Source organism: Orbicella franksi, chromosome 5 (assembly GCF_964199315.1).
Source record: "Orbicella franksi chromosome 5, jaOrbFran1.1, whole genome shotgun sequence".
Taxonomy (NCBI): Eukaryota; Metazoa; Cnidaria; class Anthozoa; order Scleractinia; family Merulinidae; genus Orbicella; species Orbicella franksi.
Genome location: NC_138149.1, coordinates 29363067 through 29383158, shown reverse-complemented (window position 1 = coordinate 29383158; position 20092 = coordinate 29363067). Strand labels below are relative to the sequence as shown.

The following is a 20092-nucleotide window of genomic DNA, read 5'->3' as shown; positions in this document are numbered from 1 at the left end:
TAAATGTTATCAGAACATATCAGAGCCGAGCATAAGGAATGGGTAAAGACAGGTATTTAGGATTTTTAATTAATAGTCGCACCAGCGTACTTAGTTCTCAGACTCGTAATCGCAGTTTTCCAGTTCGGCAAAATCCGGGGGAGGGGAAGAGAGGGAGAGGGGGAGGGGGGGGGGGGACTCAGGTATATCAGTGACCGCGGGGTGCGAATAATGGGAAATTTATCAATCCCAAAAAAAAGTTCAACGGCTCAAAACGTAACGCAAAAAAGTCTTATTTGTCCAAGCATCTAAATTTGCCATATCACGTTATATGTGACTGAAACTCGTAGCTATTTGTGAATGAAATCATTTTGCATAAAATCAAGTGTGGTCATAAGCTTGAAGCCTACATCTAGGATTAGGGCTCGTGCTGTCTTTCACGAGTTGGCTATTTTTAGGACAAACCTTGCGCGCGCGAAAATGACGTAGTTTATTGTGAAATGATGGCGTGTATATCATTTTGGCGTCAGATTATGGCGTCTTCATCATCGCCTTTCGGTCGCGGTCGGCCGCGGTCGTAATTGTTTTGTGAGCGCCCTTCATTTTGGTGGACTATGAAAAGAAATGTAAAGAAACAGGCAAAACATTTTTCACCATCAGCCCGAAGAAGGTGTTTTCGATAGCGACGCGTCAAAGGGCAATCAAGACGAAGGAACTGAGGTAAACAAACCGGGTCCAAACGGGAGGCAAGTGCTTCTCTCCAGACTTGCGACTAAAGCAAGAAAATGTATGACATCGCGTCTTGAAAGAGACCAGGAACAACTGAGAAGCAATGAGGAAAGGGAGAAGGCTAATACTGTAACAGCTCGAGGGCGTCTTATAACCGATACAAAGTGGCCTAAAATTAAAGTTGTAGACGTGTCTGTTCGCGCTTCTCGCATCCTTCCACGAGCGAACAGCAAATACTTCAACGTGATTGGCTACTTGTTCGCGGAAAAGTCGTTCTAAAAATAGCCTACACGCGAAAGACATATCTCAAAGCTCATTACCGGAGATGTAGACTTCTAGTTATGAACTTCTGGTGTGGCAGTGTACATTTTTTTTTATCAACCCTAAAACTGAATAGTCCTTGCCAAAATCTTTCTATCAAAAGAAAAACAGTTCGCCAGAAAATTATAAAACGCAAAAAATTCCCGAGCCCCAAGAGATAGGCTACATAGCAAATCAAGGAAAGAAATTTTCTACGCATGACCAGGAAAAAATTGAATGCCAGTTTACCTTGGCAAAGTAAAAACCTTTTCCGGATATCGATGGTTTTTACTGAATAATTACTTGCTCATATAAAGCTTTCATAATTTTCACTGTCCTCGAGGGAATTCAACTCCATTTTGTCGCGCTCCAACCTCGTTCCCAGGGTCTACTCCGTTTTTTAGATGGCTGCTGGGAACGAGGTTGATCGTGCCCATAAGTAACCCACGCTACACGTCTTCTTCGCGGGAAACACGTAGCAGCCACGCGCGCTTTGACCGCGCGGATGCACAAACGGCAAATTTAGGCTGAGCCTCGCTTCTCCTGCCTTAAGTTTTGAGTCAATTTTATCAATAATAAATGATTTGAATGTTTTTGTTCACCCTATAACACTTTGCCTCTTTTTCCAAGGCCCTGCCTGATGTTTCGAATAAACTTACCCAATCTGCGTATAGGTATATCAAGTGTGTCGATCGCTTTTCTTTTTTCCTAATCCAGAATCACCGGTGTGTGTTTGATTTTTCAGCCAAAAAATGTTTTAGCAGAGCTTTCACCGAAAAGAAAAACTGTATCCAAATTTCGCTCCAAAACCGCGGCGGCTACGCTATGTCGTACTCGTCGTTATATCGACAAATCGTCTTCAAACTAATCGAAACAAGCAGAATTCGATGGATTTTTTTCATTGAATTCTCGCCAGGAAAAAGAAGTCAAGGAACGACAATAAAGGTAAGATGATAGGAAGTCGAACAAGAACCAGCCTACTTTCAATCCGTACTAATCAAGATAGCGAGTTCAAGACCACATTGACATCGACAAGAAATACTTGATACATTTTGATTTATGGAAAATCATTGTTCTCGCAAAGATCTCGATATAGCGTTTGTTTAACTCTGACTTTGAAACTGCATCATCTCCTCACCGTCAACAACACATTGGTCCTCGGAGAACCAGGGGCAGTTAGTGGGGGCGAGGGAAAGTCGTAACGGGCGACATTTCAAATGGGCGCTCTCTAGCGCAAAGCATACACCTTGTACTTAAGGCAACAGTTTTTTACATGTAACATGCTAAGTTTGTCAAGGAATGAAAGTTGAAAAAATTAACCTGCATGAACTGCGGCCGACTATGCAGTATTTCTCGGTAATGCTGAAATCAGTGACGTCTTTGTACCTACTTCGGATGTCCGTGAATTAAATGTTTCAAAATGTACTGTAGGCCAATTCTCGACTCAAGTGAAAAACTGAAACCTTGCAAAAAAACAGGATATACGGTCTGTTTTTCAATTTTAAATGAATTTTCTATTTTAGTTCAAAGAAACACCAACTATATACTTCTCAAACTGGTCTTACCTCACTTTCTCCGGCAAACATACGCCTCAGTTGCTGTGAACCAAATGGGCTGGTGAAATATGCTGAACTGCAATCTTTCTATTGTCTGTTAATATTTGCTTAGATCCCTGATTATTCACCCCAATTTTATTTGCCCAACCAACGCAACGTCCCATAACTGACAAATTAAACCCACGTGCCATAATCAATTATGGTATCAGAAAACGTATTTCCTCGAAACTCGACGCGAAGCTTCAATTTCATGTTTTTAGCTCATAAGGTAGACTAGTGTTTTGATAACGTTGTATTTTAATGTTTCGTTATTCATTCCGTTGCATATTGTTTGTAAGTGTAGTTTTGAATATTTTTTCCCATCCGAGTTAAAAACTAAGTGGTGTGAATAATTCTCTGATGTTGTCTTGGTGCCAATATTCGGCATATATGTCATGGTAAGTCAACATGGCCGCCAACAATGGAAAACATATAGTCGCCCAACCACAAAATGAATACTAACCGCAAGCAAATTGCAGTAAATAAATGTGACCGTGAACGGGAAAACGTACCTTAACGCTTATCCGTTAAACGGGCGCTAACGGACGGATAGCTAACGGATAGTTAACGGTCTTCACAGCATTCTAACGTTTTGTCCTAACGGTCTAACGGTTATCTAAGTGTGCCTAACGGATGATCAAAGCGTTCTAACGCTCTCTCCTAACGTTCTAACGGCTAACTAAGTATGCCTAACGGATGAAGAAACCGTTCTAACGGTTGCGCAATTTGTTCTAACGGATGACTGGAGCCGTTTAACGGTTGCCTAACGGTCTACATCTAAAGAGGTTTAATGGTTGTCTAACGGTTTACATCTTAGGACGTTTAACGGTTGTCTAACGGTTTACATCTAAGGACTTCTTACGAACGAATAGCGTAGCTTTCAGTCCGATGTTAGAAACACATAATCAAAAAATAATAATCGCCAAACTTCTCGTCGAAAGATAGTTATCTCTCATGATTGTTTTGAACTAAATGGAAGCCAAGAGCTGCTCTCGTTTCACACTATGTTAGGCTACCACATTCTACTTCAATTCATGTCATGCCATTCTAACGGAATCGTTACCCGTTTAACGGATGCTAGTTTATTCTAACGGATCCTAACGGCTTCTCTAGCCGTGCTAACGGATACAGAGTTTTTGCTAACGGTTATGCTGGCCCGTCTAACGGTCTGATGCTAACGGCTAACGGATACATGGATCGTGATTGATGCTACGTGCGTGGGTACAAACTCAGTGTGGGGCAAAAATTCTCTCCAAGACAAAACGTTTGCTTGGAAACTGGTTATTAAAGCCTCCGATGGCAGGCAAAAAATGCCAAACAAGACAAAATAATGGGTTGTTTAGTCAACGCAACTTTCTAATTTATATAAACAAGAGTTTCGAATTGGCACTTATATGTTAGTTTTTTCATATGCCTATTTACCCCTTCAATGAAAGTCAGATAGGATCCGCTTTAGACGTAGCATTTTGCCACGCAGGGTTTGTACCCACGCGCTTAGAATCGATCACGATCAAAACATATGCCGACAAAACATATTTCCTACAATCCTTAAGTGAAGTAGCATTTCTATTTTTTGCAGCTTAAATGCTTAAGGTAGACCAGCATTTTGATAATACTACATTTCAATGAAATCGTTTTGGTCCATGTTACGTGATACATTGTGTGTAAATATTCTACTCTAGTAATTTAATCCATCTTGTCTTGTGTTTGCTTCTTATGCTAATTTAATTGAAAGTCAGACAGTTAACATTTATTTACTGCTGTTTGCTTTCGGTTAGCATTTTACCCTGTAGTTTGCTTGCAGTTAACATTTATTTACTGCAATTTGCTTGCGGTTAGTATTCATTTTGTGGTTGGGCGACTATATGTTTTCCATTGTTGGCGGCCATGTTGACTTACCATGACGTATATGCCACAAAGATGAATACACTTTAATGTGATCGTTTTGTCATAGGATCAGAACTAAGAATTTCAAGGTTAATAATCACCCAACTCAAAAGTCAACAACGAAGCAATAAAAAGAAAGACAGCATGTTCAGACCTTGTTAAATAAAATAAACACTTCCTGGTACATAACATGTGCAGTGTAACATGGGACAAAACGCTTTCATTAAAACAATAATTATCAAATTAGGGTTGAAGGAAATATGTTTTCTCGAACATTAATGGATCGTGATTGATGCTACGTGCGTGGGTACAAACTCAGTGTGGGGCAAAAATTCTCTCCAAGACAAAACGTTTGCTTGGAAACTGGTGATTAAAGCCTCTAATGGATTGTTTAATCAACGCAACTTTCTAATTTATATAAACACGAGTTTCGAATTGGCACGCATGTTAGTCTTTTCGTAAGCCTATCGACTCCTTCAGTGAAAGTAAGGTAGGATCAGCTTTAGACGTAGCATTTTGTAAATTTGTTTCTTTGTACTATAATAGAATTTCATCTAAAATTCGACCGTGCACTTTCAGCAGCTTTAGTTCTCTTGAATTTTATTTTTTTATGCGGTTTTCCAGTAAACTCATGTTTGTATTTTTCTTTCAATAGATATGGCCGTTAACTGCGGTTTTCTGCTGCTAGTTTTGGTTCTCTGTTGTGATTGTAAGTAGTAGTTCTTATTAATTCATTTTATCATCATTGGTCCGGTGCCAGCGACACAGCGAAAAATGTCCTCTTGAAACGTCTCAAATTTTCGAAATTTACCCCTTCAAGCGAATAGTTAAGAGAGCCACTGAAAAGTTAAGCTTTCTATGCTGTTTATGGATAAAAAAATGTGATATCTCTTATCGACCTAGCTTACCAGCTTGTAATTCTCTCTACTACCACCACTCTTTTTGTGACTTTATCATTGATTGGCACCTATTTGATTATAAATCGAACTCGAGGAGGCATCATTGTAATCCGCGCGTAAATAGAAGAAGTACTTACAGTATGAATATATATAGTCGATATAACCGGACGAAATCTCGATTTGCCCAAAATGGGCGCGCAAACAGTATCGGGAGTTGTGCAGAATGCCCGCAAGTGGGTATCGGGAGGTGTGATAAAATTCCTTGTACGGTGATTGGTCAATGATGACATAAGGTGAAGGAATCTCTGCGTGGTGATTGGGTGATGATGACAGCCCATCAGCGCAAGCAAGTACTTACGCGACAACGTCGAAAAGAAAATTTGCTCTCTTTATTTCGCAAGGTCTCGAAGACGAAAGATACAGCGTTTATTTGTCCAAGAACCATTACGAACATATCTACAAATTTCTCCACGATTAACGATAAGCAAGACTCAGTCCAAAACCGCGACTTACCAAATACAAACTACTTGACCGGATAAAAGATTCGATCAGTCTTCCGGTATTTAAATGAAATTTGTAATTGATCGAGACTTGTCAAGAAGGAAAGAGAATTCAAAAGAGTTCTAAAACTCACGGCAGGCGTTTTCATTGACAGAGGTGAGAAATCTTTCGGCATCCGTTTCGAGTTCAGCCGTCAAGTTGGTCGCTGTTGCTCGAGTTCCCAGCCCTAATATATTGAAACAGTTGGTCTCAATTGGTAGTTTTAAAACGTTTGGTTGTTGCTTAAGTTTATCCTCACTGAGATCACTCATTACAGCGAAAAAGGCAAAATGATCTCAGGAAGTTGGGGACGCGTTCGTGTAATTAAATTTACGTGGTCATTTATGAGGTCATTTATCTTTTAGAATTTTTGCATATTTTGGCTTTGATTTTCTTATCTAAATTCCTCCTGAAAGTTTGTTTTAAATGTCACGTCCTCATCCCATGATCTTGAAAAAGAGAAAGCCAAACCTACAAACACCACGTGATACTTTGTGAGCAGAACACGAGAAAAATTAGTCTTTTCTTCTGAATTATCGCACGACTATTCCAAACAGAAAGCTGATTTTCAATCAATCTAGAAAATAGAAGAGCCAAAATATCAAGCGAAAGAATTGACTGTAGTAACGGTGCGCTGAGACAAAAAAGGCTAACAGCGGGGGCAGCTGTAGTGTTAACTATCCCTAGTCTTATACATTAGTGCCGTTTTGTTTAATCTTATTTATTCATATATGTTGGTGAAATAATTGTAAATAATTCTATTTATCCTTTTTTCTTTGCCGAGTATTTAGTTTCCGCTTACGAGTTTTTCCATGTCCCGCGCATTTAAACGTTGTACGTTAACTTTGTATGTTAAATTTTGTCTCAAAATTTGAAATGTTTCGCCATTGCTGGTATAAACTCAAATCGCAATTATAGACGAACTCACAACTGATGATGACCGGTGAACCGATCGAAACATTTCTTCTTAAAAATTGAAAGTTGGTTGTTTATTTATTTATTTTTTTTGAAAAATATCATACGTCCACATCAGTTTTTATTGCTTGGTAAATAACAACTCTTCTTTCTACTTTTTGCAGTTGCTGTTTTAAGCCGGGCACAAGGCAAGTTGAGTAAGCTTACCATAAACGCAGGCAAATAACACTATAGTTTAACTTTGTGGTTTTTATAGTTTTTAGTAGTGGCAACAAGTTTATTAATGTTGTGCTACCCTCTTTACTAGTAAATAAAGAGTTTAGTTACTTAACTTACTTAATTACTAATGTGGAGGTAGTGTAAATTTTGATTTTGTTTTATTGTACAAGTGGTAAATATTTGGTCGTTTTGAACTAATCGACAAATTAATTTTTTAAAGCATCAACCAAGCTTAATAACTGATTTAATTTTAAAATCAGTTTTATCCAATTCCATTTCAATTTACCGGTACACATATTTTAGCTATAGTATAATAATAATATTCCATAATAAAACAATTATTCCACTCGCGCTTGTTGGATATGTGATCCCGTGGGATCATATCCCACGCGCGCTCGTCGAATAATTGTTAAATATAATATATTACAATATTTATATCTATAATAATATTTGTTTGTGTCTTACAGAAAAGCGCTGTGACTATGGCTGGTCTTTTTATGGTGGAAACTGTTACTTTCGCGAAGGTAGGAAGAAGGCTACAACAAGCTGGGAAAAAGCTCAGGAAATCTGTGAAAAGAAACAAGCCAATTTGGTAACAGTGAATGATGCAAATGAGCAGAAATTTCTCTCCGGTATTCTGGGGGACAAGGGAAGTTGGTGCGGATTGAATAACAAAGACGACGAAAAAGTGTTTAAGTGGGTCAGCGGAGAAGAAAGCAAATACACTAACTGGGCTTCAAACCAACCTCGTGAGAGCGAAAAGGCACGCTGTGTTCATATACAGCGGGCTCGCCAACACCAATGGGTAATGGAGAAGTGTGCAACTAAAGCGAGATTTACTTGTGAGAAAGGTAAGTTCTATTATTATACATTGTAGTCAATATCTGTCTTCTCGTTGGCTAAGAGCCTACAGTTCATTATGGGAATCAGCGCAACCAACACACAGGGCAGAATGCGTGGACATCACTAATTATTCATAATCCGCGAAGCGGCAAATTTGAATGCAAGAGCGCTCACAATAAGAGAAGAAAGGACTCAAATTGGTCAAGTAGCGTTGATAAAACTTGCTTCGCTGCTTTATAGAAGTCAAAATCTTAAAACCTACGTACGGCTTTTTGAAGAAGAATGATGTACCTACAATTTAAGCCTAAAATGCAGAGCATTAAGCAAGTGGAAGGACTATTGTTTTGAACTTGAAAACACAGCAAAAACAGGATATTTTAGTATGGAGACTATTTTTGAAAGTGATTTTAAGAACATTTTACATTGTTTCGAGGAACGTACGCATGGCAAAAGCAAGATACCACTTTCCTTTAACAAAATCCGTTTTAATTTTGAAAATTTATGAACTATAACTAGTATTTTTTGAGTTTGAAAACTGCTGGTTGGAGTTGCGTTCGAAATTGGCGCTTCGTGAGTAAGTGAGCTATAGTTTTAGGTCCAGGAGTGAATAACATTGGTTGCCAAGACTAACACAATACCCAATCAAGAAAACCACTCAGTTGTAAAAAAGTTCACAATTGCCGCGAATTTTAAAACCGATCACAATGCACACAGATTATCTGCTGATTAGTGAAAAACCCTTTAGGTTGTGTGTGCAATGCATGATTTCCACAAGAGCGATGACACATTAAAGTAAAGACATGGCTCATTGATTCGCTTCTTCAACAAAGAGTTTGTTCTTATTTTCATTAAACAATGAATTTTTTTCAAAAATACAACAATTATAGCTGGCGTGCGTTTCAGGTAAGGGATTTTAAATACCGTTATAGAAATCTCGCGTTAATATCAGTCCTAATAAATACGAGTTTAATTTGCTTGTGTTTCCTGACCAGCTGCAAAGCCTTTAGAGCCATGTGCAGGTGAGCCGTGTAAAAATGGAGGCACATGCATTGAACAACAGGAAGGATACGAATGCCAGTGTCCCAACCAGTTTACAGGCGATAACTGTGAAACACAAATTGGTAATACATGTAACTTACTTTTGATGAAATAAGTAAATTATATTGATTACACATTAAGAAAATGCACAATATATATAAAGACTAACGTAATATTTTTTATGACTTACTGCTGCTGTTTATTTGTTCTTCTGATGCCTTTTAATTGTTACATTATGTTTTCTGATTTATCTTTTTTAAACCTAGAAATCAACCCATGTGATGCCAAGCCTTGTTTGAATGGAGGAACGTGTAAAGCTTCCGATAATGGCTACAGCTGTCAATGTCCAGACAAGTTTACTGGTGACAACTGTGAAAAGTGTAAGTATTCAAAAAAATATTCCCTTTACAAAATACGTACAATAGATTTCTTTCAAAGGTAGTGCAACAGGAGGTTATTTATGGAGGCAGCGTGGCCTAGTGGTTAGGGCGCTGGACTTGTAATCTGGAGGTCCCGGGTTCAAATCCTCCTCCCTGCCACTAGATGGATTTGTCTTCGGTGGTCCCGAATTCAACTCTTCCACGCTTTGTTAATAGCCAGCTGGTCAGCCTCCTACCAGTTCGGATTTTTAACAAATTTCTGTTCTATTTGTAATATTTGTTTGCTTATTTACAGTGTCCACAATTAGTACAACAGTGCTAAAATACTCTGACACTTAAATAAAGTGATCTATTTATTTCATTTTATCCCAGATTGATAGTTTCCTTCACCAGCCTTCTGTGTGTTTCGATTATGTAATGAAATCTAGAAATATGATTTTGATTGCTCCATCTCGGGAGCCGCGGATTAAATTTTCAACAGCAAAATTGTTCTTGGAATAAATTCTCAGTATCACATTCATGGGAAACGTGAATCGTAAAATGCCTGTTTAGGGCATATTGACCGAAAATAAAGAGGCTAATTTACTACCCAAAAAAGTAGCATCTCGTCCGTATAGAATGATTCCAGCAACATATTCCTCAGCACACTTAGCATGCCTATATATTTTGTTCCTAAGTGTGTTAGCTGAACTGTTGTTTGTTTTCAATTCAGCGTTGGATATTTGTGTCCCAAACCCTTGCAAGAACAGAGGAACTTGCTATAACATGGGCAATAACAAGTACCTCTGCGTCTGTGTGAATGAGTTTAAAGGAGTCAACTGCGAACGATGTAAGTTATGAAAAAGGTCTTCTTAATTTTTTGTTGTTGCCTACTCTAAGTGACTGGGCTGAAATATTTCACGGATCAAGCTTCTCGCAGCTCGCGACTTCGCCGCTCGCTACTGGATCTCGATTTACATAATTCACATTCATGTTTCCGAATCGCACGCTAGGAAATGAAATACCGTAAAATTCCGGTTATAAGGCCCCCCTGCTTATAAGCTCTCCCGGTTATAGGCCCATCTACCTGGAAACAATAAAATACATCCGCTTATAAGCCCCCGCCGGATATAAACCCCCCTCTGCTGGATGGCAGTACTGAACAGGGCTAAATGTCGCTTTTTTTTATGACTTTTTAACTTAAAAACGTATTTCGATCAACACTGCCGTGGCTCGTTTGGAAACGTTTTTTTTTTATTCCGTTTATAAGCTCCCCCGGATATAAGCCCCTCTGCTTATAAGCCTACCCAAAACCCCTTACGAAGTTGTATAAGCCCAGGGCTTATAACCGGAATTTTACGGTAGACTGCTCGCAATCTAAGGTATCCTCCTCCTCAGTAGATAAAATAAATATTAAAAAAAAAAAGAAAAGAAAAGGCCTAATCGCCTGACAGAACATTAACGTCATTAAGTTGCAGCCTAGTCCCTAGGCGTTCTCCTCCTCTCTCGGGCGCGTGCGAGGTTCACGTAAGGGCCTGAGAACGGGTTGGCGTGTAGGCCGGAGACGGTGACGTCACGAAATTTCGCGCCAAATCGATAAGCGGGAAGGGAACGCCTGGATACTAGGCTGATTAAGGTTCAAATGAGGAATATTTTGTTACAAACTGTATTGAAAAGAAAATCGTGCTACAATTAAGCGTCAACCAATGCTGATTTATAGCACCTCTCTCTAACTTCTTATTCTTCTATAAATTACAGCCTGGAGTTTCAAATGCTAAGAGACTGTTTTTTCATAACAACCCGACAAGTCAATTTTACTAATTTACATTCTGTGGGAGGCGCGGTGGCCTTATGGCTTGTGCGGTGGACTCCGGATCGAACGGTTCGCACTGCGTTGTGTTCTTGGGCAAGACACTTTACTCTCATAGTACCTCTGCCCCCTGACCCAAGTGTATAAATAGGTACCGGCGAATTTACTGCTGGAGGTAACCCTGCGATGGACTAGCATCCCATCCAACGGGGAGTAGAAATACTCCTAGTCGCTTCATGCTACGGAAACCGGGATAAGCTCCGGCCTGATGGGCCACTAGGCTTGTATGCAGACTTTACCTTACTGTTTGTACATAACAACCCAACAAGATGAATTTACCAATACAGCTATACCACCAATTAATTTTCCTCATTTGTAATTATATTCTGCAGTGAAGTGTGACTTGTGGCCATGCAAGAATGGAGGAACTTGTTTCGATGATGATCAAGAAAACACATCATTCTGCAAATGCCCTTCTGGATTTACAGGAACTACATGCGAAGGCGGTAGGAAATTTGAACGGCCATTGTTTAATAGTATCCAATCAGAAAGAGGCAAGGGAAAAGCGATGTCCCTCCGGAACAACTTTTCGTCAAGGGCTACTGAGCTCTGGGCCGTTGGGATGAATTTTCGATTGAAGGACACGAAAATATTCGTCAAGTCTTTTTCTTTTCTGCTGCTCAGTTTGATTGCTGTGCGATGGGATTTTTAGATCGTAAATCGACTCAGGGCTAGAGCGGATCAGATTATAAGCTGTTGGACTTTCCACTCTTTCTTTACAATAAGATGCACAGTAAACAGCGAATGCCAAATCTTTCAAACTACCCAGTTTCGCTATTTTGAGCCAAGATAAATCTACACTTATTTCGTTGTTTTAAGCAATTCTACGAACCGTGCTGTAAATCCCATACATTCGCTTTAAAAAAGCAAATGTGCAGACAAACAGTTTGTCTGGGCGACCTGTGGTCTGGTCTGGTTCAGTATACATTAAACTGTGCATATCTACAGTTTCTGGGGTATAATCATTAGTATAAATGTATGTTCTCATTAATCCCCCCTTTCCCAACCTACCTCACACCTCCCCCCCCCCCAACATATTTGCTGGGCTTCCCAAACAACTTGTTGGTAGCCAGTTATACATCTGAGTGGAGAGGGAGGTGCCGAGAGTGTCAAGTACCTTATCTCAGAACACTTCTTCGCTGGCAACTCGTGATTTTGTTTTTGCTTTTTAGAGGTACCATCCATTACCCAGGATCCTCAAGACTCAACTGGTTTGGAGGGAGATGAAGTCACCCTATGCTGCAAGGCAGAAGGAACACCTTCCCCCAGCTATCAATGGTATGTTTATTGCAGTTTGATTCCGCCACCAGCTTGAGATAAGGGTTCAAACATTGTATAAGACTGCAATATCAAACAATTACATTTCCGTGAGTCACTTTCTGAATCGAAATATAATTCAGTCCCTGAAAACAATTTTGTTCCATAGATAACGGGCCGGAGACGAAAAAGCACGGTCACACAGAGTATTTTCAGTTTTAAACTAGAATGTTTTACAAGGCGTCCTTCGTCTGAACAAAGACTGTAGCGGGACTATTTTTTTATAGTGGTGATCAAGTGTGACATAACTACGGCATAAAATTTTACTAAACAAATGTGGTGTATGAAGCAGTTATAGGAAGTGGACAGTTCTGTTCATCCAAGTAAAATCGGTTAAGATATTTACAGATAAATGTAAGGTAAACTGAAAATGCGACGAAACGCATTTATTTTTCCAAACATACCAACTGTATTATGGTAAGAGTGGCAAGGAGGGGTGTTTCGCTCTGGGCTTTGCCACAGTGCTTTTGCGCCAGCCAGAACCGTAGATTTACCGTAGGAATTAAGTGATCTCAACTTAAGGTTTTTTTTCTTTGGATATCTTCTCTTAAAGGTTTCGAAAAGGCACTCCGCTGGAGGAATCAAGCAGCAGCCTACGTTTTTCAAGTTTATCTTTAGATGACGCTGACTCATACAGATGCCGCGCAACAAATGACTTTGGAGCGATATACTCCAGTGAAGCAAATCTGAACGTGGTTCCTGGTAAGATGTTAAGCGGCGTTGTTGTTCGCGCGAAAATCTTCCAACATTGATTTTTTTTTCTAAAACTTTCACCACTGTGAAATTATGGGTTACTCATGTCAGAAATGTAAAAACTGAAGGGGAAGTTTACCGGATTCGTTGCAGAGATAAGGGGCGCTTTCCATTCGACCAAAAAATCCGGTTTGAATTTCCGAAAATTTTTGTTGGTGATGCAAAGCTAACGAAAGGAATTTCGGAGCCTATGGCTCGCCAGTGTTCGCACTACGGTATAATTGGGCAATAACAATTATCAGTTATTCGGTTGCTTCTGCGAGCCATAATTTTAACAATAACATCGGAAAATTGCCGCGGGCCCGAGCCCCCCGTCTCCCCTTCAGCCCTTACCTATGTCGCTACTGGCGCAACGATGACATCCCCCCCCCCTTCCAGAGCACACCTGTTCTTATATCCAAGAAAAGATATTGGCACTGAAAAATATTTAACTTATAAGCATTTTAAATGGTTTATATAGCTTAAACAGCTTTTATGACTTACAATTTCAGGCAGTGGCGACGATTCATGCGACTCCACTCCAAAAGAAAAGGTTGTAGCTTTGCCTCCAGGATGTTCTGAAGACAGCAGTGGAAGCAACAACGTCGATGTCGGTACTTGTTCCCATGAACCATGTGTAAAGAGAGGAGAGGCGGGAGGCTGCGGGGGCCAGGACTCCACTCGAAAGTGTTGCAGCCCTGCCGCTATTATTGACAGCCCCGTGAGTTGTACTAACGGTGAGAAGTTCACCGTTCAGAAAGTCACCGGTTGTGCGTGCGCAGATTGTGCTGTACCGGAAATGGTTATTCGTGGAAAAGCAGTTGATCCTGAAGGGAATCCGGTAAAGAAAGGCGAGATAACTGTGGCAGATGGAGGGGGAAAGTACGCAACAGATCTGAGAGGAAATTTCAAGATTGTCGCTAAACCCGGAACCAAGAGACTGGTGATGACCATAAAAGACAAGCTCCAAGGACTGTTAATGGACACGACAAAAGTATTTACACTTCATGAGGGTCAGGTGTCATTCTACACCATCGTGCTACAAAAGAAACCACCTGTTATTAAATTCCAAGCCAACGAGGAGCAGAAAATACCTCTTGGTGGAATCGATGGAAAACCCAGTTTTGTCGACCTCGGCATTCCAGCAAATTGCTTCGTTACTGCTGACGGGAGTATCTACGATGGCGAAATCACAGCAAACATCGGCGTGATCGATCCTAGAAGCGAGGCTGACCTGGCAGCAGCTCCGGGCGATTTTTCAGCGATAGACGAAAACGGAGAGGAGGTGATGCTGGGCACAGCGGGAATATTGAGGCAGGCTTTTACTGACGATAATGGCCGTCAGCTGAGCCTGAGCAAGAACATCACTGTCCGAATAGACGCTGACCTGTTGGATATACCCCCAGAGCTGCGTCCTGCTGAAGGCGATGAAGTTTCGGGGCAGAAGAGACAAGCAAGGAAGTTCTTTGTGGGAGAAATTACACCAGATGTTCCTCCAGACAACATTAACTGGGATTACGTCACTGTTGCCAGCCATGTCCGAATTAGAGCTCCTCCAGGTACCGTGGTGACTCGCATTCATCTGAGCGATGATGGTCAACAGTATACTTCTTACCGTCAAGAAACCGTTCCCGCCAGTGGAACCCTGTGCATTCTATCTTTACGAGACAAGCGAGCAATTCTGCAGGCAGAACTTGATGGAGCGCCTCTAATTCCACAGCAGACCAGCAACTTCCCTGCAGCAGTGAACCCGCAAATTATCGAACGATCTCCCGCCGGCACACTTTACAAGCTCCAGTCGTTTCAGTTTACTTCTACTAAAGTGGATGACAGAGGCCCAGTGTATCTGAAAGGCGAGGAAGGCCGATGTGGGCAACGCCAGGCAAGCGACTTGGCGTTTGAATTTGAAGAAGCCAATTCCGGCCAACTGTTCCACTGGGAAAGTCCTCGAATTGAAGATCCTAACGATCCCCGCTTCTGGGATGTGAGGGCAGATGAGATTTGTTTCGTCAAAGCGCTCGTTACCGGATCGAGACCCGACTCGGTCATATATGTTAAGAGTACCGGAAAAGCTCCTGGTCAACCTGACGTGAATTACGGTTACAGTGCAGAGAAGAGTGCAGCGGTCCCCTCAGGCTCAGATGGTATAGTGTGCTTGGAGTACCGATGCAATGAAGGCCCGCAAGTGGCATACCAGACCCACCTACAGTTCCTTACTCTGACAGGAACATGCACAATTCAGAGTCTCAATAATGTTCTGGATGGGGCACAATCGCGATGTCCTGTGACACCAGATGGTTCCACTAGCCGCGAGCGCAACTTTTGTGTGCCAAGTGACTTGGTGGGGGGAGACGCAGGGTTGTACACGGGTGATCCAGCTGTGGCCAAGAACAGGTGTGTCACTGGAAACAACCAGTACAATTCAGGACGACCGATTGCCACAACTACAAACCCTACTGTGACACTTAACTGCAGGTTAGTGACCCGGGGAGGGAGGGAGGGAGGGAGGGAGGGAGGGAAGAAGGGAGGGAGGGAGGCAGGGGGTACTAAAAATATCTTCACATCCATATACCTTATTGTTACTTATTTTCGCGGGACTTAATTTTCGCGATTTTCAAAAAATCAGCTATTTTTTGAGTGAAACATGAACTTACATCGTCTAAGCTTTATATTAAACCCGGAAATAACATGATAAGGCTACGTGATGTGTGAGAGATATGGTATTATACCGTATTATAATAATGGAGATAAGCAAACCTAACTGAATTTAAAAATGTCTGAATACTCTTTTATATGCTTTTATAGCTATCTAGAGCCTGAACATATAGTGACGCAATAGGGAGAAATGTTAGAGTCAATTAAATTTCGATCATTAGTTATTTATAAAATGACATCTTTACTTGTTTAACACATCTACGATACTTAATTACAGATTGTTGTTTCTGTTTTCGTTTCAGCTAAAGGCAGTGATGGAATCGGGAAAGTAAACCACTAGAACGGAACCACAACAAAATCTGCCAGTTCTACAGTAGTCGACGTATTAAGGAACAAGGGCATTGCTTAAAATTTGGGGGAATAAAAGTGGGATAAACCAGGTAACTTGAAAATTTAATGAAATGTAGATTCTGTAAGCTGGCTGATAATAAAGAAGGGTATGAAAAGGTTTGGATTTCAATGATTTGTTTTGGATAACCACTTTCCCTATCCTTATCGCTCCTTTTCGTAGCTTTGCCGATAAAATGATTGGAAGGGCCAACAAATCGAGCATCGGCGAATTCAACAGCTTTAACTTGGCTAAGAGCACGGAGGTGGCCTGTTGAGTGTTTTAGCCGGATTGTGTTTTGGGGTAGGGCACCTTTACACTGCGTCTTCGCACTCAGGAATGTCAACGTGTACCAGAAAATTGACAAAACATTGAACCTTTCTTATCTTAGAAAAAGAAAATCAGATGTTAAAAATATATCCCGGGATTAATGTATGACCCCATCTCATTACAGTAGTATCGATCCGGATAGCTTACATGGGTTCCCCCCCCCCCCCCCAAAGTCCTGGAGATTATTAGAAACCACTGCAGTTACCACAACACAATTGGATTCAATTTTTTGTTAATCAAATTCTTTACTTGTCTGTTTGACGGTTCATGACAGCAACATTCTACCCATTTTGAAATCAGCGCAACCCAGAAGTTCAAAAGGTGTATAGCGCTATCCACAGGACAAATTGATTAATTGGGCCTCGATAAATTGCTATCGTGTGGATAAGTGTTAAGAAAACATACTGCACTATCCACTGGATAGTGATTTATCCGGTGGATAGCGTTATCTATCCTTTGATCAACAACCGGGACCTCTTGATTGTCGACGCGCGCTAGCCAGTGTGTGCAGAAAGGAAATTGTCAACCAAGAGCTTTTGTCTCGATGCACTTGAAAATTCTCCTTACATATTCTTCCGTGCCGATCTGTAAGGAGAATTGGTATATAAGTTCCTTTTCCTTTTAATTTTTATTTGGAAGCATTCATGTAACTTGAACCTTACTAACTCCAGATAATCATGATACACAAGAAATCACGATCCAAATCAAAGACTTTCAAAGCAAGTCGTGATTGTAACTAATAGGAGTACAACACACGTGACAGTGCGCACGCTGGGCCGCTTTATGCGCGTGAACAGCACGACTTGACTTGACTTGTCCTCAAACTGCTCGCGGATATTGTTGACTATTTCCTTTACTGATGATACAAAACATTCTAACAAAGGTTATTCACCGAACACTGGTGTATTATAACTTAGTATACACGAAGCTCCAGCAAAAAGCTGGGCACTCTTTGACTTTTAGTTTCACCTGATATTCTTGTCAGTTCTCTACACGCTCATGTCTCATACTTCTTTTTACGAGTTTTGAGTTTCACAAAAGTTCGCACTTTCTTCTGCCACTCATATCGCAACAAAATTACAAAACATAAAAATTAAATTATTTTTAAACAAGTTTGTCTTCTGTTATCTTCAGTTGTGAACCACAAGTTACAATGTTGAATTTACAGACATGTAACATGTATTCTGTTATATTGTATTGTATTCTGTTATTCTGTTATACACTTTGTAACTTGTGGTTTACAACTGAAAGTGACGGAAGATCTGTCGAAACGTGTGTTTAAAAATCAAACATTCTGTCTTTTTTCTAAAAATTGATCCTTATTTTCAAGACATAGCTAACTCCAGCTAATAACTCAGTCATCATTATTCCATTAGGCTCCTCGTGGAGCAAAGGGAGTCCACAATGCTGCGCCAGCGGACTCTGTTGGCCGCAGTCTTCTCTGCTGTATTCCAGCTGATGTTTGCTTTCTTCAACTCTTCTTCAATTGACCTTCTCCAAGTTTTGACTGGTCTTCCCACCTTCCTTTTACCCTGCGGATTCCATTTCAAGGCCTGCTTGGGAGTGTCAGTGGCTGGTTTTCGTAGCGTATGTCCTATCCAAGCCCATTTCCGTCTTGCTATCACCGTTGGTATGTGCTCTTGTCCTGTCCTACTCCAAAGTTCTTTGTTACTTATCTTTTCTGGCCAGTGAATTGTGAGGATCTTTCTGAGACATTTCTTGACAAAGCTTTGTAGCTTATTCGATAGAGCTTGTGTCACTTGCCAGGTTTCTGAGCTGTAGAGGAACGTAGCTGTAACATTGGTAGTGAAGGTGCGCAGCTTGATTTTGGTGGAAATCGATGAGGCATTCCAGACCGGTCTGAGCGTGTTAAAGGCCAGTCTGGCTTGGCCTATTCTGCACTTCACGTCCTCCTCAGTTCCTCTGGATTCTGTGATGATGCTACCCAGATAAGTGAAGCTTTTGACATCTTCCAGATCCTCACCCTTTAACTTGATTTTATCCTGCTGCTTTTTGTTAGCTCGCATCACTTTGGTTTGCAGATCTCCTTGCTTACCCTGAGGCCGGTTTTCCCTGCAATCAGTTCTAGGTTGTTGATTTTGGATTGCATACTTTGCAGTTTCTGAGAAAGAAGGCATATGTCATCTGCATAATCCAGGTCGTAAATACTTCTCTTGCTACTGAAGCCGAGAATGCAGCAGGGCAGCGAAACATGAAAAGGTTATATGAGATAACCAGGACAATGTCTGGAAAGAGAAGCAAACTGACTAGGGCAGTTACGAACAAGGAAGGCAGGACCGGCATCTCCACGGAGTCAGAACAAAGAGCGAGATGGGCAGAGCATTTCCATGACTTATTGAACAGACCACCCCCTTCTGTTATGCCAGACATCAACGAGACAGAAGGACCCCTGCTATCTAAAGCAGAGATTGTAAGAGCCCTAAAACAGCTGAAGAACGGGAGGGCAGCAGGACCAGATGGAATCCCGCCTGAAGTACTTAAAATCAATCCCATCACCACAGCAGAAATGTTACATCCGCTTTTCCTTAAGATCTGGGAAGTTGAGAGAGTTCCATCAGAATGGAAGCATGGGTATCTGGTGAAGCTACCCAAAAAGGGGGACCTAGGACTTTGCAACAACTGGCGTGGAATTATGCTCTTTTCTATCCCAAGTAAGGTATTCTACCGCATTATCTTTGAAAGGTTGAAAGATGCTCTAGACAAACAACTGCGATGTAACCAGGCAGGGTTTAGGAAAGATAGATCATGCACCAACCATATTGCCACTTCAAGGATAATCATTGAACAGTCGAAGGAATGGCAGACTCCATTATACCTGAATTTTATTGACTTCGAGAAGGCTTTCGACAGTGTTGACAGGAACGTCATCTGGCAACTCATGCACCACTATGGAATCCCACCAAAGTTCATCAAACTGATCCAGGACCTATATGAGTCATCATCTTGCCAAGTCATCCGTAACGAGAAACTGTCAGATTCTTTTTAAATGACCACAGGAGTTCGTCAAGGTTGTTTGCTGTCCCCGATGATCTTTATAATGGTTGTCGATTGGATAAGACAGATAAGACAGGCATACAGTGGACAATAACAACTCAACTCCACGACCTGGATTATGCAGATGACATATGCCTTCTTTCTCAGAAACTGCAAAATATGCAAGCCAAAATCAACAACCTAGAACTGATTGCAGGGAAAACCGGTCTCAGGGTAAGCAAGGAGATCTGCAAACCAAAGTGATGCGAGCTAACAAAAAGCAGAAGGATAAAATCAGGGAGAGGATCTGGAAGATGTCAAAAGCTTCACATATCTGGGTAGCATCATCACAGAATCCAGAGGAACTGAGGAGGACGTGAAGTGCAGAATAGGCCAAGCCAGACTGGCCTTTAACACGCTCAGACCGGTCTGGAATGCCTCATCGATTTCCACCAAAATCAAGTTGCGCACCTTCACTACCAATGTTACAGCTACGTTCCTCT

At 41.1% G+C, this 20092-nt stretch overlaps 2 protein-coding genes across 2 annotated transcripts; one reads left to right on the top strand and one right to left on the bottom strand.

The window, feature by feature from the left end:
- The first annotated feature begins 3 nt into the window (after positions 1-3).
- Positions 4-16379, top strand: LOC145487925 (cartilage intermediate layer protein 2-like). The gene is made up of 13 exons (XM_081466695.1): positions 4-42; positions 640-951; positions 1639-1682; positions 1925-1953; positions 7531-7914; positions 8899-9027; positions 9211-9324; positions 10037-10153; positions 11506-11619; positions 12346-12451; positions 13044-13192; positions 13735-15697; positions 16180-16379. The coding sequence occupies exons 1-13, from the start codon at positions 4-6 to the stop codon at positions 16181-16183; spliced, it is 3504 nt and encodes a 1167-aa protein (XP_081322821.1). The 3' UTR covers positions 16184-16379.
- A 1580-nt stretch (positions 16380-17959) lies between these two features.
- Positions 17960-18733, bottom strand: LOC145487924 (uncharacterized). The gene has a single exon (XM_081466694.1). The coding sequence runs from the start codon at positions 18731-18733 to the stop codon at positions 17960-17962; it is 774 nt and encodes a 257-aa protein (XP_081322820.1).
- Between the last annotated feature and the right edge of the window lie 1359 nt (positions 18734-20092).